The 24,030-nt window shown below is 51.4% G+C and overlaps 1 protein-coding gene across 1 annotated transcript in view; it reads left to right on the top strand.

Annotated features, from left to right (window-relative positions):
* Positions 1-1,117: 1,117 nt before the first annotated feature.
* Positions 1,118-24,030, top strand: part of KCNT1 (potassium sodium-activated channel subfamily T member 1) — an 84,873-nt gene continuing 61,960 nt past the window's right edge. Inside the window, exons 1-2 of the mRNA XM_069873348.1 lie at positions 1,118-1,218; positions 16,864-17,043. Coding sequence (XP_069729449.1) covers positions 1,118-1,218; positions 16,864-17,043 — 281 coding nt within the window. The remainder of the gene's footprint in view (positions 1,219-16,863; positions 17,044-24,030) is intronic.

The following is a 24,030-nucleotide window of genomic DNA, read 5'->3' as shown; positions in this document are numbered from 1 at the left end:
CAGGTTGGAAGAGACCCACCAGATCGAGTCCAACCATTCCTATCAAACACTAACCCATGGATGGCACCTCCTGGCTCCCAGCACCTGAACTTCGAGGGGAGAGAAAGACACCTTGGGCTCCATCCCGTTAACCCTTTCCTGGAGGTGTCCAGCTCGTTTCCAGGCTGTCCCTGGGGTTGGGGCCGTGCCCGCAGCGGGGTGTGTTATTGCAGCAGGGACCCCCTGGAACATCAACGCTCCCCGTCCCGGCCACGCAGCACGGCACAGGAATCGCCCAGCAGGCTGCGGCTTGGCCGCCCTGTTTGCTTTCGGCACAACCCCGCGGAGCTGCAGCGCTCAACACAAATATTGGTACGGCCAGGAGAAAAGAAAATAGAATAAATAATAGCAGAAAAAAAAAAAAAAAAAAAAGACAACTGAAACCCCCACGGGTGAGGCTTGCAGGGAGAGGTTGAGGGGTAGGGGGATGCACCCGGGACACCTAGTGTGGGGCTGGGAGGGGGGGATCCCTGGCTGTACTGGGGTCATGGGGATGATGTGGGGGTGATGTGGGGTCCCTGGCTGTACTGGGGTCATGGGGATGATGTGGGGGTGACGTGAGCACCGTGAGCACCGTGGCTGTGCCGGGGTCATGGGGATGATGTGGGGTCCCTGGCTGTACTGGGATCATGGGGCTGATGTGGTGGTGATGTGGGCACCCTGGCTGTGCCCTTTTTGTGGGGTGGCGGGGCTGGCACAGGGCCAGGATGGGCTCCCCGGCTGTGCCCGCATCGTGGGGGCGGCAGGGGGTGGCGGGGCAGGGTGGGACAGGATCCAGCTGGGGGGTCCCGAGCCCGGTGCGGGGTGTGATGGTGTTGGAGGGGGACTGGGGAGGGGGGGCAGGGTCCAGGGCGGTGCTGGTGCCCCGGTGCGGGGCTGGGGGGGGGGGGCGGTGCGGGGCGGGGGGAGGCAGCGGGGTGGGAGTTGCTGCCGCTCGGGCTCCGTCGGCAGCAGGAGGCGATCGCGGAGGGCAGGACCCCCCTCTCCTCCTCCTCCTCCTCCTCCTCCTCCTCTCCCCCGCTCCCCGCACCTGTTGCTGCCCCCCCCGGGATGGGCTGCGGCGCTGCCCCCAGCCCCGATGCCGCTGGCGGGCGAGGAGCGGAGCCTGCAGGGCATCTACACGCCGGCCCAGGGCTACACCAACCGCTCCTTCGTCTACGACGATGGCAGCGCCCACAGGTACCGGGATAGGGGTCCCTGGGTACCGGGATGCGGTCGGGCTGTGGGTCCCGGGGGATGCCGGAGGGGGTCGCTCCCTGGGTACCAGGGTGGGAGTCCGTGGGTACCGGGATGGGGGTCCTGGGAGCAACCAGTGGGGGTCAGTCCATGGGTATTGGGGTCCCCGGGGGCTGCCGGAGGGGCTCAGTCCGTGGGGATCACGATGGGGTCTGTCTATAGGTATCGGGGTCCCCGGGGGCTGCTGGGGGGTGGTCCGTGGGTATGGGGATGATGGGGGTCCCTGGGTATTGGGATGGGGTCAGTCCATGGGTATCGGGGTCCCTGGGGGCTGCCAGAGGGGCTCAGTGCGTGGGTATCACGATGGGGTCAGTCTATAGGTATCGGGGTCCCCGGGGGCTCCTGGGGGGGTGGTCCATGGGGATAGGGGTCCCTGGGTATTGGGATGGGGTCAGTCCATGGGTATTGGGGTCCCCACGGGCTGCCAGAGGGGTTCACTCCATGGGTACCGGGTTGGGGGTCCCTGGGAGCTGCCAGTGGAGGTCAGTCCGTGGGTATCGGGGTCCCCGGGGGCTCCTGGGAGGTGGTCCGTGGGGATGGGGATGATGGGGGTCCCTGGGTATTGGGATGGGGTCAGTCCATGGGTATCGGGGTCCCTGGGAGCTGCCAGAGGGGTTCGCTCCATGGGTACCGGGATGGGGGTCCCCGGGAGCTGCCAGTGGAGGTCAGTCCGTGGGTATCGGGGTCCCCGTCAGCTGCTGGAGGGGGGCAGTCCGTGGGTACTGGGATGGGGGTGTGTGGGTACCAGGAATAGGGTCAGTCTGTGGATATCGGGGTCCCTGGGGGCTGCTGGAGGGGTTTGATCCGTGGGTATCAGGATGGGAGTCAGTTTGTGGGTATCAGGATAGGGGTTGGTTTGTGAGTATTGGGATGGGGGTCCCTGGGAGCAGCCAGTGGGGGTCAGTCCATGGGTATTGGGATCCCCGGGGCTGCCAGAGGGGTTCAGTTCGTGGGTACCAGGATAGGGGTTCATGGGCATTGGGATGAGGGTCGGTCTGTGTGTATCAGGGCTACCAGGATCAGTCCAGGGGCTGTCAGTGGGGTTCACTCCATGGGTATTGGGGTCCCCAGGGGTTGCCAGAGGGGTTTGGTTTGGGGGTACCGGGACGGGGGTCCCTGGGTACCAGGATGGGTGTCCCTGGGAGCTGCTGGTGTCAGTCAGTCCATGGGTACCAGGGATGGGGTTCTGTGAGTGTCAGGGTCAGCCCGAGGGCTGCTAATGGGGTTCAGTCCCTGGGGGCTGCTGATGGAGTCAGTCAGTGGGTATAGGGGGCCCCAGGGGCTGCCAGAGGGGTTCAGTCTGTGAGCGTTCAGTTTTGAGCTGGTTTTATGCCAAAGTTATGATGCCTGGTATGAGGGAGGGGATGTGATGTGGAAGCAAAGAGCTGCTCAAAGGGGATTGCAGGGACCTGGTGCTGCTGTCCTCTTGTGCCCAGGCAGTAGCAGCCGTGTCTCTCAAGGGGACGAGTGCTTGTTGCTGAAGCATTCCAGCTTTTCTTGATAATTCTCTTCTATTATCATTATTCTGATTATATCTACTAGTGTGGCTCTTCTGATTGTCACGCTCATCGAACGCCAGCTTAACTGGGCAAATGAAGCGTGTGCATCACTTTGTTCTTCGCAGACAAGGACACTGGCTGGGTTTGTGCCCTGGGCTGCTCAGCCGTGTTGACTTTGGCTCGCTATGGTTTAGGGAGACCATCTCAACTCCTGAAAACCTAGGTGGAAAAAGAAGGGTCGGTCTATTTAGTGAACTCCTTAACTTTCAGTGCGTTGCCACTGACTGAGTGATTGGTAAAATATTGGTTGTTGGGGTTAAGTCCCTCATCATCACTCGGGCTGTCCTCTCTGTCAGAGGCACAATATCCCTTGGGAACCAGGACCGCTGAACTCCTGAGAACACCGTTCGGGGGTTTTGGGCGTGCTGGGGTGCTGTGGAGCCGCTGTGCCTGCACCAAACCCAATGTCCTCATTTTACAGCTTTACTCGGTGTGTTTGGAGAAACTCTGCTCTTGAGGCGGCTATTGAACACGTCGCTGTGGGGGGAGATCAAAGCGGCAGCTAGAGGCGGCAGCTTGGGGAGGATTCAGGCTCCAGCATTACGGGAAAATGACGAGTCGCTCGGCTCAGACAGCAGTTATTGCTCCTTATTGCTTGCACTGCAGTACTGCTCGGGGTCATTTGTCCTTATTTTAATGCACAATAACAAAATCCTTCTCTAAAGGTGTTCCCGTCTGCTTCTTTCAGTCTGAATAGAAGAGCTTTGTTTTCTAATTATTATTATTATGCAGCTCAGTGTGTTTCTAACCCCCTCTGGCTCCAGAGAGGTTGAAATGCGGCTGCTTTCCGTGGCTTGTCTTGCCTGCCTCTGTGCTCAGCCCCTTTGCTGCCCTTCCAGAGATGCTGAGCAAACTGGTTGGAGCCCTCAGGACTCTGCAGCTTTGTCCATAGCTGCACGTTCTCCAACTCCAGCTCGGAGCAGCCTGGATCTCAGTGCTGTTAGATGAAAAAGCAGAAAGTGATTGTGGTAAAATGGCTAAAGAGAAGTGGCTTTACCCCTGTTCAGTTGAAAAGGCTGTGAAGGCAGCACCCTGACCGTGTCTGACACGGGTTTGTGTCCGATGGATGTGCAGTCGCTGGGGAGACCAGGGACTCCTTGGTTTGTCTCCACTCTGTTCTTCCAGGTGTGTACTTGTTGCTGTCGATGTGACAAGCAGACCTGTCACCAGAGATGTGTGCGAAGGACGTGAGAGGCAGCAAAGATGTAGAACATGCTCCATGTACCTTCTGCTAAACGTTCGAGGAGATTTCAGCTGGGTTGGCTCCATTAAAATAAATGGAAGCCTCAATTATCCCCTTGCCTAGCAAAGCCAGAGATGGCTTAAAAGCTCTTGAAGAGAAATTCCATTTTCTCAGTTGCCTGAGTGTGGAGACGTGGGTGTCGCTGTCTGTGTGCTTTATCCTGGCTCTCTTAATAAGGCGACAATGGCCCTGAAGGTCCCTTCATGATGGAAAGCGAGAGGTTAACTGTAAAAGCTCTTGGAAGTATGTTTGGAGAGCAAATACACATTTCTGGCACCCAGAGGGTACAAATAACCTAAATTTTCCTTTCCTACCTCGTGGGAAATCTGGGTAAATGTTTGTACAAGGCGCTCGTCTGTCATTTAGGGGAATCGAGGATTTCCTCCGGCCAGCAGCTCTGCTTCCCTTGCCTTGCCCATGTAAGGGCACTCTGGGAGAGGCAGCGATGGGTGAGCGGCCATATGGAAGCACTCACGCAAAAATATCCTGCACAAGTAACGAGGAGGACTGTGGGAGAAGCAGGGATGTGCGAGAGGAGACTTGGGGTTTCTCTCCGCTGTCTCCCCCTACTATGGCTTATTTAAGAAGAAAAAGGTGAACGGAGGTGGCACGCATGACAAGACCTGGAGAAGCTGCTTACGAAGATTGTGTCTTTGTATTAGACGTACGTGGCTTTTTCTCATGTTTGTTTTTAATGTCTCTTACAGGAGATCTGTCTGTCTGCTAGACTGCACCGCTGTGCTTAGGTTCAGTGCTGCTGTTTATACTCGGAGTGAACATTAGGTGCCCTGTGCCGAGAGGGGCGGGTTTGGGTTCCTTGTCATGGGTTTGGGAGCAGGAGGTGGAAGGAAAGTGGGTCCCAGCTGGAGTGGCAGCTCCAGTGCAAGCGCTTGGGAATCTGAGGTTGGGGGCTGGGATGTGGCAACTAGAGAGACCTGTGAGCTCTGTTGGCGTGGCAGCTCCGGGCGTGCTTGAGGAGCACCAGCTGGAGAGGGCTTGGCTGGATGGGGTCTGTCTTCAGCCGCACTCCAAACTGGGCAGCCAGGACAGATCATCCTTTCTGGCCCCAGAAATCACAGCGAGGTTTGGAGCAGTAGCAGCAAGGTAGAAAATACCTATATAGGCACCTTCTGCTGCTCTCGTCAAAGACTCGAGTTTTTTGAGTCCAAAGCCAGGTGTTTGCCTGCTGTCCTCACTGAACCCAGGGTGATCGGTGAGTTCTGTGTCTCTATGAGGGAGCCTGGGAAAGTTGTTCTGAATCTGTGAAGGATATCAATGCAAAAAAAAAAAAGAAAAAAAAGCATTGGATTCTTGGATTCTTAGATTCTTGCTCTTGTCCAGACTTGGGTTGACTCTTCCACGGCGTCTCCTGCCGCGTTTCGGATGTATCAGACGGGCTGTCTCAGTTTAGCACGAGGATGATCCCTGCCTCTAAGAGCCTCTCATTGTCTTTTAAGTTTTCCATGTTCTGGAAACGAATGGGAAGATGTTTCTTCGGCAGAGCTTCCGCTGAACCAGACTCTGCAGCTAATTAATAACCAGTCTTTGTAAGCAAGATGAGTAGCTTAGACATTTATGACCTTCCAAAAAGTGGCTTGCAAGATCTGTTGCTCTGGCTGCCCATGGGAATCCTGGCCTCACTGTTCCAGGAGAAACTGATAAGGAGCCATAAAACTACAGGGCCTAACACCCTGTATTTTCAGAGTGTTTATGTGGCTGACATAAGAAGGAATTCTGCTCTTGTTTTCCCCAGCTGATTAGGGAAGGGAAACATGCAGCCCTGGCTGAAATCTGAAATCCAGGTCTTGGAAGGGCAGTCAGCAGGTCATGCTGTGTGAACCGCTGCAGGAGAGCACCCGCCAGCACACCTGGGTCAGGGGGAGGAGGTTTTGGGACCCCCCCCTGCTATTCCGATTAATGAAAGATCCCCACAACGTGCTCAATGTCCTCCTTAGAAACTGCCGTTGGGTTCTGGCACGGCTGTGTCACCCTTCGCTGGAGAACAGCAAAGTAGGTCACTGCCTGTGCTCAAGGGCTCTTTCTGCTCTGCAAAAATATTTACAGCATCTATTTGAATCCTCCCCAGTTCTCCATCAGCGACCTCCTCCCGACCTCCACGCCTGGTTCCAAAGTGCTGCGTGAAATTTGTTTTGGAGCTTGTGAGCGTTTCTCTTGCACGCGTGCCAAGCCGTGTCAGAGCGTGGAACGTCTCATTCATCCATCTCGTGAATAAAAACAGGCAAAGAGCCATGCTAGGGCTGAGCACAGGTGTCCTTGTCTGGCCCCGTGTCCTTTGCCAGTGGCCGGTGATGAGGACGGAGGGCAGGAACAGAACAACCTTCCTGAGACTGTGCCTGTCGGACCAGGGTCCTGAGCTGGAGGTTGTACCCAGCGGCTGAGCTTGAAAGACGTGGATGGATGCCTCCCCTGGGAATTGCCTGGTCCCTCTTGAACCCGCTGGTACTTTCTGCCTCCACGAGAGGATGTGACTCCTCTGATGCAGCTGCTCTGCGAGAAAACATGCTGCTTTTCCTTTGATCCTGCTGCTCTGTGATTTCCCTGAGTCCCCACAGCTCCTGTGATGTGCTTGCTCCCCGGTCGCCCGCTCTGATTTCACCGCGTCTCTTACCAGGAACTGATCTATTTATTCTCTCCTTGAACAAAATGATTTATAACCCAGTAGTTGCCTCCGCTGCCCTTCTCTGTGCCGTGTCATCTCCCAGGAGGGGAGCCAGAACCGTGGGTGGCTCTGCGGTGGGTTTAGCTGTAGCCTAACAGCCTCTCCTATCCTCTGGGGGTTTGACCACCCCTGACAATCAGCTGTTGCCTTTGTTGTAGTGTTACTATGACTTTGGCTCTTCTCTGGGTGCTAATTCAGACCTTTTAGTGCAGGAAGGTCACTTTTTCCCCCCCTCTCTATTGGATTAGTTGGCATTTATTGATGATAATTTTTATTTGGCATTTTATCACCAGGTTGCTCAGTGCTGCGAGATCTTTCTGCGACTCTTTACAGTCAGGATTGGATTTGGCCGTATTGGATAATTTGCAGTCATCACCATCACTTCTCTTATAAATTGGCTCTTTATAGTGTCATCCTTAAAATAATCATCTTTTCTCGGAGGAAACCTATATATCAGCGAGCCTAGTGGGACCCCACAGAACAGATTTGCTTCAGTGTTCCCCTTCTGCTTGGCTCCTCCGTTCTAACCCAGGAGACGTTCCCTGCTCGTCCCATCGCATCCTGGTCTGGCAGGTGGGTTGACAAGCCTGCCTTTTGGGGTTTATTTCTGTAAGTCTTTGTGTTCTTGAACAGTGTGAAAAGACTCTTCCTCCTCCCACGGGTCTCTTATTCTCTGCTTTCAATCGGAGGGAGTGTTCTGCAGGGGTCTGGAGTGTGGAGAAGTTTCTTCTCCGTGCTTCATCCTTAGCTGCTTCGAGCCGTTTGGGGCTGTGCAGAAGGGATAATTTTCCCAGCAGATCATTAGCAAGAATTAGCACTTCTCTGATCTTGCAACCTTTTCCTTTTTTTTCTGACGTGAGCCTGAAGAATGCTGGGCACTGGCAGGTTTGGTAGAGGGTATAACAGCTCGGGGTGAGGGGGAGTGACACACCAGAGGACCGTGTGCGGATACCAGATCCGCTCCTGGGAATTGTTATTCTAGAGTGTGATGAGCTCTGCCTTGAGAGCATCTCCTTGCTCTTCCTGATGAGAGCTGGGAACAGATAGCGTTGTCCTGCTTGCAACTGGTCATCTACCAAGATGAGGGGCTTGGCTGGTTCCCAGGGTGATGTTGGTCCCAGGTAAGCTCCGTGTGGGAGGGGAAGCCCCAGGGAAAAATGGATTGGGCAACAAGAAGAGACCAAAGAACCTTAACACCTCCCTTGAGTTAGAGAGGAGCTTTTCTATCCCTGGGGCTGGAGGAAGGAGAGCTGCTGTTGCCTGCAGAAGGATGCGCTGGCAGGAGTGACACTGATGGATTTGTGGGGACTAAGAAGGGTTCTCGTGGCAGAATTATAACTGACCAAGACCCACTTGTCTTTCTGACCTTCCTCACGACGCCAGCTGCTGGAGCTGGGACCCGTGGGACAGCCAAGGGCTGCGGCTGGGCCGTGAGTCTGGGATGATTCTATGATAAACGATACCTAATGACTGTGAATAGAGGACTTGCGGTGGTGTCAGTAGGGATTATTTTCCCCTTCTTAAGCAGGAGAGGGCTGGCGACTGGATGCAGGAACAAAGCCGGAGGCTGTGACTGGCGAATTGCTCTCTTTTTAGTTTAATAATCTGTTTAGGTTTAAGGTTTTTCACAGTTGGTTGGCGTGAATCATGAGCCTGGCGCTATCCCTGTGAGCAGCAGCGCCCTGTGGTTACGGGCTGGGTGATTTCCCAAGGTCCCTGGTGTGTGTGGCCTCTGAAATCCCCAGCGGGACATCTGGGGCCTCACGGTGAAGGGACATTAGGGACGGATTGTTTCTCACTGCCGGGAGCATGAGTCCTCGCTGCTTGGTTTCTGGAGTGTCAGGGATGATTCTTCTTTTAAAGGAGCTTGCGTATGCTCCCAGGCATCCTCGCAAACCCAGCACCATGAGAAGGGGAAAAAAAAGGTTGTGTCCTTGCTGGGGAAGAGCCAGGTACGCCGGGAAACCTGCTTCTCAGCATATAGCTCCTACAAGGAAGATACAGTTTAATGTTGGAATCCATAAATAGCCCTGGAGATTGCTGGGTCAGGAATTTCCCAGCAGTTAGTGACGTTGGCTCAGGCCGAGCGTGTTTTGGATCTGGCTCACCTCCTGAGGGTGCTCATGGTGGAAATGCTGGGAAGAGCGCTGTGGGTGCTCCGTCCCTGGCAGGAAAGGTCAGGCTGGATGGGGGGTTGCAGGCAGAACTTGGCAAGGATGTTGCACCCATCCTGTCCCTGGGGACTTTGATCTCCACTCCTGGTGGAAGGCGAGCGAGCAGGGTCCTGCGGGTCCTCCTGTGACAGGAACAAACCCTTTGGAGACCCTCCCCTGAGGGCACTGGGATGTGGAGCAGAGCTGTTGCCTTAGGAAAGCAGGGCTTGGTATGTTGTGCTCCAAGTGATCATCGGAGCTAATTGATGCTCTATTTGTATATTCACACAATCGAATAAACCAGTTGCAAGTGGACCATTATGCTCCAGTGCACGGCTGTCGCTCTGATGGGAGCATGAACCCTGCTTGGTGTTTTCCTTACCCTTGCTGTGGTGATGGAGCTCTGGCAGTGACTCTAACTGATCCAGGTCCTTAAATCAGCATAGAATCATAGAATCACCAGATTGCAAAAGACCCACCGGATCATCGAGTCCAACCTTTCCTATCAATCACTAAACCATGTCCCTCAGCACCTCATCCACATCCACCCATCCCTTAAACCCCTCCAGGGAAGGTGACTCAACCCCCTCCCTGGGCAGCCTCTGCCAGTGCCCAATCACCCTTTCTGTGAAATATTTTTCCTAATGTTCAGCCTGAACCTCCCCTGGTGGAGCTTGAGGCCATTCCCTCTCGTCCTGTCCCCTGTCACCTGGGAGAAGAGCCCAGCTCCCTCGTCTCCACAACCTCCTTTCAGGTAGTTGTAGAGAGCAATGAGGTCTCCCCTCAGCCTCCTCTTCTCCAGGCTAAACCCCCCCAGCTCTCTCAGCCGCATCTCTTGTTCTCCAGCCCCCTCACCAGCTTCGTTGCTCTTCTCTGGACTCGCTCCAGAGCCTCAACATCCTTCTTGTGGTGAGGGGCCCAGAACTGACCCCAGGATTCGATGAGCGGTCTCACCAGTGCCGAGTACAGAGGGAGAAGAACCTCCCTGGCCCTGCTGGTCATGCCATTTCTGATCCAAGCCAAGATGCCATTGGCCTTCTTGGCCACCTGGGCCCCTGCTGGCTCATGTTCAGTCACTGCCAACCAACACCCCCAGGTCCTTCTCCTCTAGGCATGACTTGTTTACATTTGCTTTTTGGAACCCCCCCAGCCCCGCCTGGCCCTCGCTGCAGGATGCTCTTGAGGAAGGGGCTGGCTTGTCTCCCTTCTCCCAGCTCCCTTCCTAGGGCCACGGATGGATCGCTTCGCTGGCCTCCCAGCGCTGGAAGAGCGGAGCTGCCTGCCGGCGTCACTCGTGTGCTCCATGTGCTGCTGTTGGGATCAAAGAAGAGTGAAAAGGCTTCTCAGCAGGGCTTTTCCTTCTGTGAGTTGTACCTTGTTGTACCAAGTGTAGGTGTGCATCCTGCAAAAAGGGAATGGGGAGACATGGGGCTGAATTGCTAATATGGGGTTGTCTAATAAGAAAAACGGCTCTGGACGTGGAAGGTACAATTTCTACTTTTATCTTCTAGAAAATAGCGTTGCCAGCGGGGTGAAGGCTTGTGGAGCTTTGCACTGACTCACGCTTCCTGTTCATTTTCAACGTGAAATACACAAAATGCTAATTTTTCCATGAGGCCTGTGGTGCTAAATTGCCTCCGCTTGTTGAAAGCGAAGCAATGGATGAATTTGTCACAGGGCTTTAGCAGTTCTGTAGAAGTTTTGAGCAACAACAGCCTCTGATGAGGCTAGTCTGCAGATTTGGATGCGAGAGCTTAATGTGGGAGACTGAGCACTTCCTATAGTGTGTGTTGTACCCACCACGAATGGGGCCAAAGCTGCTCAGAGGATCTGGAAATGAGGCTTTGAGCCCCCTGATCCAGGGGTAGGTGTCCGTGCCCATGGCAGGGGGTGGGACTGGATGGGCTTTGAGGTCCCTTCCACCCCCAAACCTTTCTATGAAATGACTTGGATGTTATGGTGGGGCTGTTCACATCCCTCGGAGCGCTTTAAACTTTTTGAATCATTCGGTGTTAAATCCACAGCTGTCATCCAAGTAGCAAGAAGATGACAAAGCATTAAGTGAAATGGAAAGGGGTTGATTATGGACAAAGGAGAGCTTGTAAAGTAAAGAAAATGATCTCATTATAGGAAGTAAACGCCTCCCATCTTTCCCTGATTCCTCTTTTCTGTACCAAGCTCAAGGTGTTAGTGCCTGGGTCTTTAGTGATGTTTTTTTTTAGTTCTTGCTCATACATTATTAGAAGGTAACTTTCCAAGTTCCTTATTTCTGTTCCCCTGGTTTAATCTGTGGAGCTGCCCACAATAAATGCTCCTTTCAAGTTGTTCTCGCACAGAGGTGAGGCAGGGGCAGGCCCTGCTCGTGCCACTTGGCAGCATTTGTGCTTCTTGTTGATTATCTCTAAGGTTGGGAATAATTTTGGTTGCAATTTATCTGTTGACCGTGGGAGCTGCACTTAGAAAATGGAAGAGATGTTTTTTATATGGCCACGTCTTGGTGCAGAAGATCCTCCCATGGGTGCGTCACCAGGACTGCTGGAGAACAGGCCTTATGAGAAGCGGCTGAGAGAGCTGGGGGTGTTTAGCCTGGAGAAGAGGAGGCTGAGGGGAGACCTCATTGCTCTCTACAACTACCTGAAAGGAGGTTGTGGAGAGGAGGGAGCTGGGCTCTTCTCCCAGGTGACAGGGGACAGGACGAGAGGGAATGGCCTCAAGCTCCGCCAGGGGAGGTTTAGGCTGAACGTTAGGAACATTTTTTTCACAGAAAGGGTCATTGGGCACTGGCAGAGGCTGCCCAGGGAGGGGGTTGAGTCCCCTTCCCTGGAGGGGTTTAAGGGCTGGGTGGATGAGGTGCTGAGGGCCATGGGTTAGTGACTGATGGGGATGGTTGGACTCGATGATCCAGTGGGTCTTGTCCAACCTGGTGATTCTATGATTCTGTGACTGTGGATGATATTAGTGAGTCACCATGTGACCTCTGGGGAGGGAGGGGAAGATGGTGGGATAGCAGTCTGGGGCTCTTCCTCTGGCAAACTGAGGTGTGACCAACAGTTGATGCTTACGGGGAGATAAGGGAGAGGCGCTGCTGAGGCGCTGGCAGAGAAAGCGTCTTTGTGCCTGGAATGAGCACCTCAACTTCCACAAAGACGCCCCTGCAGGGAACCCCTGCCCTGAAAGCTGCTGAAGTTTGTTTCCAGGGAAGGGTGAGGCTGCGCCGGGCTCGCCTGTCGTGGGACATAGCCCACACACATGTAAAAGTCTTCTGCTTTCCTTCCTGCATGGTCTTTGCCCTCTCCTCTGCTGGGCTGTGTTGTGCTGCCCTGCCAGCTCGCTGCCCCTCCTTGCCAGGAGAGCAGTGCCAACGCCTGCAGCAGCAGCGCGTCACCCGTGCGGGATGGGTGCTGCCTTCCTGGCCGGCTCCAGAGGCCAAACACGCCTCTCCCCACGTGCTCGGGCCATTGCGCGACCCCACACGGATGTCACTCAGAACACAAAACAGAAAGAGATGGGGGAACAACTGTAACCCGGTAACCATAAGAGCCGTGGGAGGAGAAGCAAATAGAAGATGATTGCATATATTTTAATAAATATAGAAGAAGAAAGGGCAGAATTTCCTGGGTGGCTTTGTTTATCGAGGAGGCTTTGAGAGCCTGGCAGCAGCTGAGCTCACCTTTGCTGATGGACCAGGGCCAGACTGTGCAGCCACGGCTGGTAAAACACTAGCAGGGAGGAGAGGACGTGGCAGAGTCTTTTCTGCCCCCGGGGAGCCTGGCTCCGAGCGCCCTTGTGAGAAGCGTTCCGTCTCTTGAGTGTGATCTAGACACCATTGCCCTACGATGGGTCTGGGTCAGCCAAGAGCAGCCGGAGGCTCCTGCCCTACAGCCTGTTTGCTGCCCTAAAGGCTGGTTTAGCCCAGCTATGATGATAACAAGGCTGGCACAGGTCGTGCTGCAGCCCCATGTCTCTGCCAGCAGCAAAGATCAGACCCTCCTGCTCCCCTATTGCTCTCAGGCAAGGTCTTGTCCTTTCCATCTCCATGGGCAGGAGGCACAGCAGCAGAGCTGCCTGCAGTGTTGACATCCTGGAGCTTGAGGAAAAGTGGCTTTGTCTGCAAAAGGGATGTTGAGATTGTGAGGTAATTGCTCTCCTGGCTACGCATCCAAACTCTCCAGACATCCTCCTGGGGTAGGGATGGAGTTGGGACAGACAAGGTCCTGCTGGCTCCTTATATAGCACCTTTATTAGGGATTTATAGCTCCTTTATTAGGGATTTAGACTGTAAGTTATGCAAGAGTTTGCACCAAATGTAAGTTCAGGTGGTTCTTCTGTTTGTGCACCCCAGCCCCTAGAGGGAGGGCAGGAAGGGTCTTCAATAATTTTTGGTGCCAACGGAGCAGCAGGTGTCATCAAGAGCTTCAGAGCTCCTGCGGGTGCCTGGCAGGGCTGGGCTGTTACATCACGCAGGTACCAGAATGTGGGGTCTGTTAATGACCCCAGGCAGTCTGGGGTTGGTTTGTGGTAGGATGCTCTGTGGTTTCCATGATGCACTGCGTGCAAGGGAGCAGAAGAGGAACTTGGGTTGTGTCCTTCCTCTGCTTTGACACACACAGTCAAATATAATATCAAAAATCCTAAAATATATTGCGGGAAGCCCCCAGCCTGTGGAATTTCTCCTGAGGCAAAGCTGTTGTCGGGTGCTGGGAACCTGGGCTGCCTCCGAGGAGCTCCCCAGGGCACACGTGTTGCAGAGCCCCCTGGCCGGGCACAGGCAGCCGCGTGGGCTGCCACTGCTCTTCTGCCCTGTGTTTCCAGCCTCAGGGGATGGTCTGTCAGCAGCGTGGCTCTGCTGTGTGCCCAGGGCGCAAATACAGCACGGGAAGAACGGGATCGCGGGCAGCCCACGCATGAGAAAGCTGCCTGAAGAAACTCAAGGTTGGTGCAGCTCTGAGGCTTCTTCTAGAACGCGCTCCAAGGAGCAGCTGTGATTGCTAAACTGGGACAGCAATGATGTCTCGCTGCAGTTTCACGGTAGGAGAGATCAGCGGGGAGATCTGGTTTGGATCACACTCGGCTCGATCCCAGTTCCCGTGTTCCCAAGAGGCTGAGCAGTAGGGTGTCCCCCTTCCAGCGTGCCGATCGCTGCTAGGGAGCTGGGGGAGAGACGGTATCGTAGCAAGAGAGTGGAATAGTGTTGAGGTTTCCATATGCTGATTACAGTGTGCATTTTTAGTGGTACATGGTTCTGGAGGAAGGAGGGAAAGGGAAGATAAAAATAAAGCTGCGGTCCTGTATTTAGCTATAGACCACTTTGGGACATTTCTTTTTCAGTAGTATTTGAAGACTAGGCAATAAACAAGCTCGTTCATGAATTTTTTATTTTATACCACTACTGCTTTGAAGAAGTAGCCGGGTTGCCGTGGTGTTTCTATAGCTCAGAATCCCTGCGTTTGGGTGGAAAGGGGGGTTGGAAATTCTCTGTGCCGATGTCAGGAGATCTGTGTGCAGTGCAGGAGCACTTTTTTTCCTAAGATGCTGATGTGCAACTTATCTTAAAGTTGCCGTGTAATTGATTAAAGTAGCTTTATCAAATAGGCGCATGCAGTATTATCTTGCTGAACCTTCCTCGAGAATAAACAAGTGTGCCAAACTTTTATAATTCTGAATTATTTCATATGCAAGAACAAAACAGAATATATTAAAAATGTAGCTGCTATTGCAGATGGGAAAAGAAACTTGGATGCAAATACATAGCAGAAATTGTCTCCCAAGATACTAATATAATTGGATTTTACTACAATTTCTTAACACTAAGAAGGAACAGTGGCAAATATTCTGCTCAGTGTTGCCCAGTGACAGGAGAAGGGGCAACTGGCGCAAACTGGAACATGGGAAGTTCCCCCTCAACATGAGGGCAAACTTCTTTCCTTTGAGGGTGATGAAGCACTAGAAGAGGCTGCCCAGAGAGAGTAGAGTCTCCTTCTCTGAAGATATTCAAAACCTGCCTGGAGGCGATCTCGCGCAACCTGTTTGAGGATTTAGCTGGCGAGATGGACTTGATGATTTTCACAGGACCCTTCCAACCCCGACCAACCCCTTCTAGCCTCATTCTGTGATTCTGTGATCAGCTGATCCAGAAAGAGTCCTTGAGCTGACAGGTGTTTGGCTTGATTTCTGTTAAAGACCAAGTTTTAGATGGATGTATATCATAGAATAACCTCTCTGATGCCCAAGAGCCTGCACAGATGCATTACTCGGTGCAGAGCCTTGGCCACAGTGTGCATATGGCAGCTAAAAGGAATTGAAAGTCTCTAGGGGTATAGAATTAAGTGGCAAATAACATCAGTGAAAACCATCCAAAGCGCTGAGAGCGAGCTGTGTTATCTTCTGGGGCTGCGTTCAGCAGAAATTTTTCATGCTGATTGCTCTTCCAGAAACTCAGAAACAACAGCTGATCAGGACTTTGGAACCTGGTCTGCTGGGAATGTATTTACATGGGTTTGAGTTGTTAAAGGTATTATATTATAGAACGCAGTCTGAGGAGCCTCGGATCACATCTTTGCAGCCAGCAGCAAAAGCCCTGGGTGTCTGCTTGTTGCCAATTTAGTATTCAGCTGTTTGAAGCTCTTTTGCCTCTATATAGCTTATGCAGTATGTACTGGAGACAAAGGTGTGGGAAGGTGGTAGGAGTGGGCTGGAGAAGCTTTGGGTGAGACCCTTGGAAGTACATTTGTCAGGAGTTGGAGCCTTTTGGTTCTTTGCCTGCCTCACACTCCAAAGTTACATGTGAGGGACAAAGAACCAACTCGCTGCAGAAGCACCACATCTCCTCTTCTAAGCTCTCCCTGTGCTTCCCGCTTTCCACAAAGGCTCTAAAAAAATCATGATGAATTTCTAGTGAGGTGAATTTCACTGATGAAGTCGGAACCCAAAGGCTCAGAGCCTGTGATCTTGCCTTGTGTGTCTGGTACACTGGCTTTACAGCACTGAATGGCTTTGTTGCTTTGTGAAGGGAAGTTTCAGCTTAACCCTTATCAGCTATAATTAGTAGCTCTAGCTGACATGGTGACTAGTCTCGTAGCTGTGTTCTGGCTGGTAAATGTGGTTTGAAAAAGGAGACCAAAGATTAGCTCTTAACCCTCTGAAATGATAGTTTAAGAGCTGGTTGAGTTTCATCTCTTTTCTGCGGGGCAGGACAGACTGCCTGTAAGTGTCTGTACGCAGCTCTTTGTCTGAGCTATCACCTTGGGTCTCTCCCAGGCATTGCAATCCCCCCACCCTTGATCAGAGACATCATCATCGTGCCAAGGGAGGGGTGATATATCCTCCCGGCCATGACACTTGGCAGCTGGACTGATGCCTGACTCATCAGTGTTCGTGGTTTCTCATTTAATACTGGGGCTGTTCGGATGATTTAAATGCTGGCAGCCCAGAGAGGAGGTTGTGGTTCTGCTTCCAACACGGTTGTGGAGCCATCGCCTCGTCTGCCTCCCGTCCATACTTTTCTTTGCGGGGGGAGGCTGGGGGTGGATCTGGCTTTGCTTGTCAGCTGTAGATCTTCCTTGCGAGCGGTTTTATTTCCTCCTGGCCAATGGGCTTCCCCATTGGCTCCTCTTGCTCTCCGTTTTTCGCCTGCTGAGGAACAAATGTCCTGTGCGGAGCGCTGCCCTGCGCAGCGGGCTGCGGGGCGCTCCGGGGGAGCGGGCTTCGCGCTGTGCCCACCCCACCGGCCCCTCGCCTGAGGCCAGCAGAGCCCGGGGGGCGCCCCCCTCGCCACCCAATGCCCCCGGGGGGAGCGCTCTGCAGTGGGGGCGCCGCTGCCTGCCCCACCATGTAAATCGGGGGTGCGGGTGCGGCGGGGGCCGGCCCCGGAGGAGGTGCCGGGGCGGGGGCGGGCAGGGCAAGGCAGGGCGCCCCCCTCCTTCATTGCCGCTCCCCCCCTTTTCTCTCCTGCAGGCTCTCGTCGCCCGGCGGCTGCGGAGGCGGGGACGGCGGCGGGAGCCGCAAAAGCGGGGTCATTCTGGACATCGCCTCCCTGAAGATGACGGAGCTGGAGTCCGAGGTGCTGCCCCTGCCGCCCCGGTACCGATTTCGAGATCTGCTGCTGGGGGATCAGTCCTTCCAGAGCGACGACAGGTTCGGGGGCAGCGGGGCTGGGAGGTGGGGGGGCACGGGGGACGGACACGCACGCAGCGAGAGGAGGGTGGGGAGAGAGGTAAAACACACACCTGGGGGAGGGGGACACACAGCTGGGATTGGGGACACCTACCTGGGACACAGGTGCCCCCCCTCCCCACCTTTCCGCGTGGGCTACGGAGCTGTCCGCGGTGCTGAACCTCGCCGGTGCGGAGCTGTCCGTGGTGCTGACGGCCGGGAGGCGTCGCGGTGGGTGCGGGCACTGGGAGGGAGAAGGGAGGGAGGGAGGATGGATGTGGGAATCCGCAGGCGTTGGGATGTGTTGGTGCGAAGCGGTGGTCGTGTCCGGGTGAGGAGGCACGAGGGATACGTGTGGGTATGCTCCGGAATGTGTGGGGATGGTGGACACACCGGAGCGGCTGGGCTTTGAGAGTTGTCGGTATGCTGGGCTGTGTCTGGGATTCCCATCGGGGCTGGCAAGGAGGAAAAGGAACCGCTGTCTGGTAGATACGGAAAGTAAGGGGCTGGTGAAACTCCCTCTTAAGCTATATGCAGAGTTTGTGCTGAGTGCACACATTTATTTAGGATGTATGGCACATCTAGGATGTTCTCAGAAGCTGTGTTTACAGCAGGGGATGCTGATGGGAGCAGAGTAACTCTAAAGAGATGCTGTGGATGTGGAACAACTCTTCCTTTCTTGGGCTGTCTAGAGAAATGGCTTTTTTGGGTTGAGCGCCAAGCCTGCTGTTCCTGGCTGGCAGGGATTTGTTACCAGGTTGAGTAAGCTAAAGAAAAAGGAAGAATGCCATGAGTGGCGAATGAATTCCATGAACAGAGCAGTTAAATGAAGAGGAACAAGAACGAACCTCCCTTCAACTCTGTTCATATAATAAAAATCAAGAAGCTGCAGTGCTAATGAGGAGTCAGTTAGGTTGTCTTCTTTTCCCACCAATTAATTGCATGATGTAATCAGAGATAGAGGTATCTCTTGTTGAAAAACCACTTCAGTTGCTGGTGAATTAGCCTTTGACTGGCTGCTGTGTGTTTGGTGCACCCACATCAACACTTTTGTGCATCTGTGTTAAAAGGTAATTTCAATTCTTTTTCTAACATGTACAAGTGTTATTAAAAAAACAAAAGTGAATTTTCCTTTGAGAAAGTGCGTTTTACAAATGTTCTCTATACGTATTCCTAACTTTTATAGCTGCATAAGAATCGATCTGTCTTGAAAATGAGTCCGTGATCCTTAAGATTTTAAAGCCTAAATTTCCTTAGCAGGCACTTAAACATTAATATAGTTTTATGGCATGAGGTGGGAGGTTGATAGGAAATTCCTGCTGTAGAAAATGTCTGGATTTCAGAATCGCTATGATCTGACTCATTTGGATAAGTTTAAAGTTGAGAGTTCTAATGGCTTTTGGATTTAAGTATTTGAATGGATCTGAAATACAGAAGATGCCAATTGCAGATTGTGGTTTTTCTGTGTTTCAGTGATGTATCCCTTAACCTTCATTTCCATCCGGATTTGAGTGTTTCTAATTCAGAATCTCTCTGATTTTAGGACGGAGATACTCTGGACTGTTTTATTAAATTCATTAGTCTTTTTTCTCAAGAAACCTGTGTTTCACTGGCTTTATGTGCTGCTATCTTTAGTTGCTTGACTTTCACCTTCGTCTAGAAAATATTAAAAATTTCACAGTGTATTTGAGAATACAAATCTACGAGCATACATCTGCTAATCACACGTAGTCCTCCTGACTTCAGTGGGGGCTGAGATGAACCAGTGCCATAGGCTTTTGGGAACGTAGCTGCTAGGCCTCAGTTTCAGTCCAAGTCATTAATAACAGTGGGACCTTACAGATGCAGCAAGCTCCCTTCAGTAATTATGATTAGTATATTAGCCTGTTCCAAACCAACTGAATAAGAAGCTGATTTAGGCTAGCAAAAGAGAAGCAGAAAGCCTTTTTTTTTTTTTTTTTTTTGGCTTTGCTCTTGGCTTGGCTCTTTATAAATGCTAAGCAGCTCAGAGATTTGCTTTGAAGTGCTTTGTTACAGTGCTGACAGGAACGAGGTATCTCTCTGCTGGGGAAAATTCCCCCATGTAAACAGTAAAATACAGCCCACTGCACTTAAGAGATGTAACGCTGGAGGAAAACACCCATAGCACTAAATATCTCATTTGTTTATAAAAGTAATGCCAAAAACATTAACATCTCAAATATCTGCTTTTGAAAAACTCCTCTAGAACAGTAGCATGCTGATGAAAGTGAGGAGGCTTCTGGGGTCAGCAGGAGACTAAAAGGATGGGAGGCCATAGGGGAATCCAGGTTTCACTGCTTCTGGGTAATTAGAGCTGCTTCTGCTAGAAATTTATTAATCCATACTCATAGCAGAGGATGCTGAGAAACACCAACACTGGCCTGGGGTGGGAGAATGAGGTAATGCTGGAGCTTGAGGAGGTGAGAGCTTGCTGGAACAAGTAGATAATTAGAGAGCTGTGGCATGGCAGGAGGAGGAGAGAGCGTGTCCAGATAACCCACGGAACTGAAAGAACTAAGCAGTGAATATGAAGTGGAAGAGGTAAAATAGGCTGCTCTTATTTTTCTTTTCTTTGTAGAATGTGGAAGGTGAAGACAGCTGGTCTAGCTAAGTGCGGCTTACTCTTCGGCAGGTAGACTGATTGACATGAGAACTATAATAATACTTTGAATGTTGTGTGGGGGATGGTAATAAACCAGTCAGGAAGCAAATAGGAAAAGACCGACTAGAAGAGGAATGGGGGAGGCAGATGGATTTCTGCAACACAGAGAGAAAAGCCCAATGACAAGCAAATCTGGAGTTGTCAAATGGAAGTGCTCCTTCCAAAGTAGTCTTATTCATCTTTGGAACTCACTACCAGGAGGCATCTGGAAGGCTTTGGGCTTAGCTGTGTTTGAATGCAGTGCGACTATTTCAGTGCTAGGTTTGCCATTTTCGCGAGGCAGCTCTTTAGGTTATAGAAAGAGGATTAACTGTCATTCAGCTCTAAATTCCCAAAAGATACAAACTACTGTCTCGAGGCATAAATTTGACTGCTGAGAACTTGGAGGTGATTTCTCTGCTGGAGAAAGAAGGTTCTCTTTAGGAACAACTGAAGTTGCCTCAGTTGTCTGTCATAAGTCCTTTCTGTTTCCAAAGTTCCTTCCCCTCTTTTTGGAAGGTTCTGTCAATGTCAATACTGGAAGAAAAAGAGATCTGTTCCGCTTTCTCATAGCGGTATTGCATTTCTTATCTCACTGATGTTTTGTTGTCAGGAAAGCATTTGGAGCCAGGGGAATATAATAGTGAAGGCAGAGTCTGAGATGTTGAAAAGAAAGCAAAGAACTGGGGCTACAAGTACTGCTGTGCCTGGCTACCCTCTCCCACGCTTGGCCCGTGACTCCTCCAGTCGTGGGAATCCTCTGTGCGATGATACCTGTGTGTGTAGGGGCCAGGCCAAGGGGGGCCGGAGGGGGCTGAACGCAGCGTCCCATCGGTGCTGCAAGTCTGGGCTCTGGAAGGAAGGCTTCTGTTCTAAAGTGATGCTGGTATTTGCTGATTAAAGGCAGCTGAGAAAGCACATCTGCTGAACTGATAAATATTGTTTTATACCACAAGCTGTGGCATCGCTTTGATCTTTGCTGCCCTGACTATGGCAGTTTTTTGATCTGCTGCGTTCTCTTTTCTTGGGCAGTGCTGACAACTTGGTTGGCGCGTGGATAAAAAAAGCCCATAAATAAAATTAAGCCGTATCTCAGAGAAGTGCCATTAGGAGTTTATTTGTTGCCTAATTTAAATAGTCTGAATACTTTCCAGAAAATCGTCATCAGAAGCCACAGTCCTATTTACAGTAGCACAAAGTAATGGATGTCACTTTGATTAAGTGGGTTTTTCTGAGGCTAATTATCAGCAAAGAATCATTTTGATGGATGAGGATGTTTGGAAAAGCTGCTTGTGCAGAAGAATTCAGCAACATCTCTATAAAAATTTTAACATCTCCTGTTTCAAATCAAAGATCTTTTCAGATGTTACATAACCAAGAAAAGAGAGGTTTTTAACAAGTAGGGCAATTTTTTAAGCTTCTACTTCCAGGTTAGGTAGGTTTGGAAAAATACTTTCTCTGTTAACTGATGTCTGGTCTTTTGTCTCTTAAATTTGTCACTGGATGGTGGTTCTGCATCATAGGTTGGATTATACTTGGCACAAGCAAAGCAAAGTGCTGAAATATCCGTCTTACAGGATCTCATCCTTGCAGTTTTCATGCTAACATGCCCCAAGTGACTTCCTCATCAAGTGCATCATTACATTAATGGATCCGAGCAGTTTTGTGTCCCTGTGTCAGGTTCCTTGAATATGTCTGCGGCTGAATCCTCACTTCATTGCCATTTGATTTAATGGGCAATTTCTCTCATTTTATTTGGAAGATGCAGATGCTAACTTGAAAATTCCAGAAGTTAGAGACATTTCTGTCTGTGATGGTGAGGTAATGGCCAATATTTTAGGTTCTGGACTGCAGTGTCTGTTCAGGCTGTACCATCTGTGCTTGTGAAGGTTTATGCCTGGATTTAAAAGATCCAGCTCTGATGCTTGTGTGCTACAAAATTCCTCTGGCAAAAGCTCTTCATCTTCCAGCAATTTGATCCTTTGCTTGTGAAAGCAGGGAGTTTGCTTGTGAAAGAAGGTATTTATTGGCTAATAGTCATTCTCTCAGCAAGAGAGTTCAGATCCAGTCCCCTGTGTGTAGAATCTCAAGGGGTGGCTCAGGCACCGCAACTAGGACCAGCTCCAAACCAAGTAACGACACTGGTGAAGATGGTGGGAGCCAAAGCAGAAACTCAGGAGTGCCTGTGTGACTGCTTGAATTTCTTCTCCTCTGCTTTTGCCACCTGGCAAAGAAAACCCAAGGCATTTGTTAATTGGATTAGGCTGTTTTCCTGAGCCTACAATTTGTCAGAAAGTTTTTGTCCGTGCACGAGCAAGTGTCTAATTCCGTATGCTCAGGCAGCCTGCGGCAGGAACCCCGCTCCCGGCTGGAGCGATTGCTGCTCTGCGTGGGCTCCTGCTCCTGAGCCAGGCAGCACGGTGAGTCGGGCAGGTGACACATACTGGTGTGGTTCTTCCCAAGGTAGATGCCTACAGCTTTGCTGTGTCAGCAACAAAGGCTGTGGACAAGGCTGGATTCAGTCCCCAGGCGGTGTTGAAGTTGTTGGAGAAGCTGCCAGCTGCAAGAGCTTTTGGGGGAGGTGGGAAAGTAGACACATGGCACTCCTCTGGTGGGGCTTGTTCCTACTCTCTGAATGAGTGGGTAGGGACATCCCAGGCCATCAGGCATGGATCTGAAGCACAATGCCTTAGGCTGAGGGTAGCAGAGCTTATCAGAAGGTAAAGAAAAAGCTCCTGGTGCAGGGCGTGTTGGAGTACTTAAATCTGCTGTGAATTCACCACCTTGCATGGAAAGGTGACCTAGATGTCTGCAGTCCTGGGTGGCCGGCTCCTCTCCAGTGAAGGTGGCTGCAGCAGGTCCTGTCCCTTAACAGAGATAAAATCAACATATATCACCACTGGATTCCTCAGCCCAGCTCCAGATGGGACATACCGGGGTAAAGAGCCTGTTGGAAGCAGCTTTATAAAAACCTTATGGATTTTCTTGTGTTTGTGGCTTTGTTATTGTAGCGACACATAGCATTCTTCATCGCAGTTTGCTTTTTCAGTCATTCTGAAAGTCTGCAATGTTGTTCACTAATGCGTTGTCCTAATTGAAGGGCTGTTTGGAGTTTTTTAAATGGATATTTTCCTGTAGTTATTGGTGTGCCTTTGAGTATTCATCTTCAGGCAGAACCTCTGGACATCAACAGAAATTAGAGGAAAACTACAAAAGTAATAAAACAAGAGAAGAAACGCACTTGTAATTATATCTATTATTATTTCTTAAAAAAATATCATCTCTCTTTTCAGGGATATTGCTTTTACTGTCAGTAACAGACCCTTGCTGGCAATAAAAGCGAGCACACATAGCAGTCTGGTGGAATGAGTGGAGGTGTCCCCGGAGTGCTGCAGCACGTACAGCTGTGCCCTGGTGAGAAGGAAGAACAACATTGATTTTCGGTTATTTAGTGCAATTTAACACTCTGGGCTCAAATTTCCATCCCTCCCTGGTGTATTTTCTCAGTTGATCTACTTTCACTTCGGTTTCTATTTGATTTATTGGGAGGGTGGGTCTGAAAGGGGAAAATGGAGCGTTTCAAGGCACCTGAGAGACCTGTCCAAGTGAAGGGGGAAGCATGAGCAAGGGTAGCAGAGGGTCACATCCCTGCTGAGAGCCATGGGTGTCGTCCCAGTGGAGACTCACGCTAGATGAAGAGCTGGTTTTTGTCTCATGTTGTGTGCAAGATCAAGGGGGAAGGGCAAGGCCGTGGGGAGAAGCGACCTCTCAATCCAGCAGTAAGTGCTAAGCCTCCAGGTGCTCCTAGAGGTGGGAGCACCTGGGTGGTGGAGGGTGTTGGCCTTATTGAAGGAAAAATGAGCCCATTGGCAAAGTGAAAAGTTTCACTCCTCTTGAATGGCTGTACAGGACTTGCGGAAAGTCCTAATTGAAAAGTTTCTTGCGGTGAGACTGAAGGGAGTGCAGAGTGGCCTGAAAAATGCTGGAATCTTTGGTCCTACTGTGGTTAACTAGGAAAAACCTTCTTTGGTGTGAGACTGAAGCCTGGTGGGGACATTGCCAGCTGCTCCAGCTGTGCATGGGCCTGGGGAACCTTTCTGCATGGGGCTTCTTGGAGCTCCTGTGCTCAGACAGCTGCTTGAGCTTGATGACAAAGAGCAGAGAACATAAATTACCTGTGAGCCAGTGGAAGAAGCTTGGTTGTATCTAAGATCTTGGCACAGATCTAGAAGGGCCATGATTGCCATTTGCACTAGGGAAGTATCGTGCAGGTGAGTCTGTGACCACAGGTCTGGTGAGGAATCAGA

This window comes from Phaenicophaeus curvirostris, chromosome 20, assembly GCF_032191515.1.
Source record: "Phaenicophaeus curvirostris isolate KB17595 chromosome 20, BPBGC_Pcur_1.0, whole genome shotgun sequence".
Taxonomy (NCBI): domain Eukaryota; kingdom Metazoa; phylum Chordata; class Aves; order Cuculiformes; family Cuculidae; genus Phaenicophaeus; species Phaenicophaeus curvirostris.
Note: the sequence above shows the minus strand (reverse complement) of the source record. Positions and strands in the feature narration are given on the sequence as shown.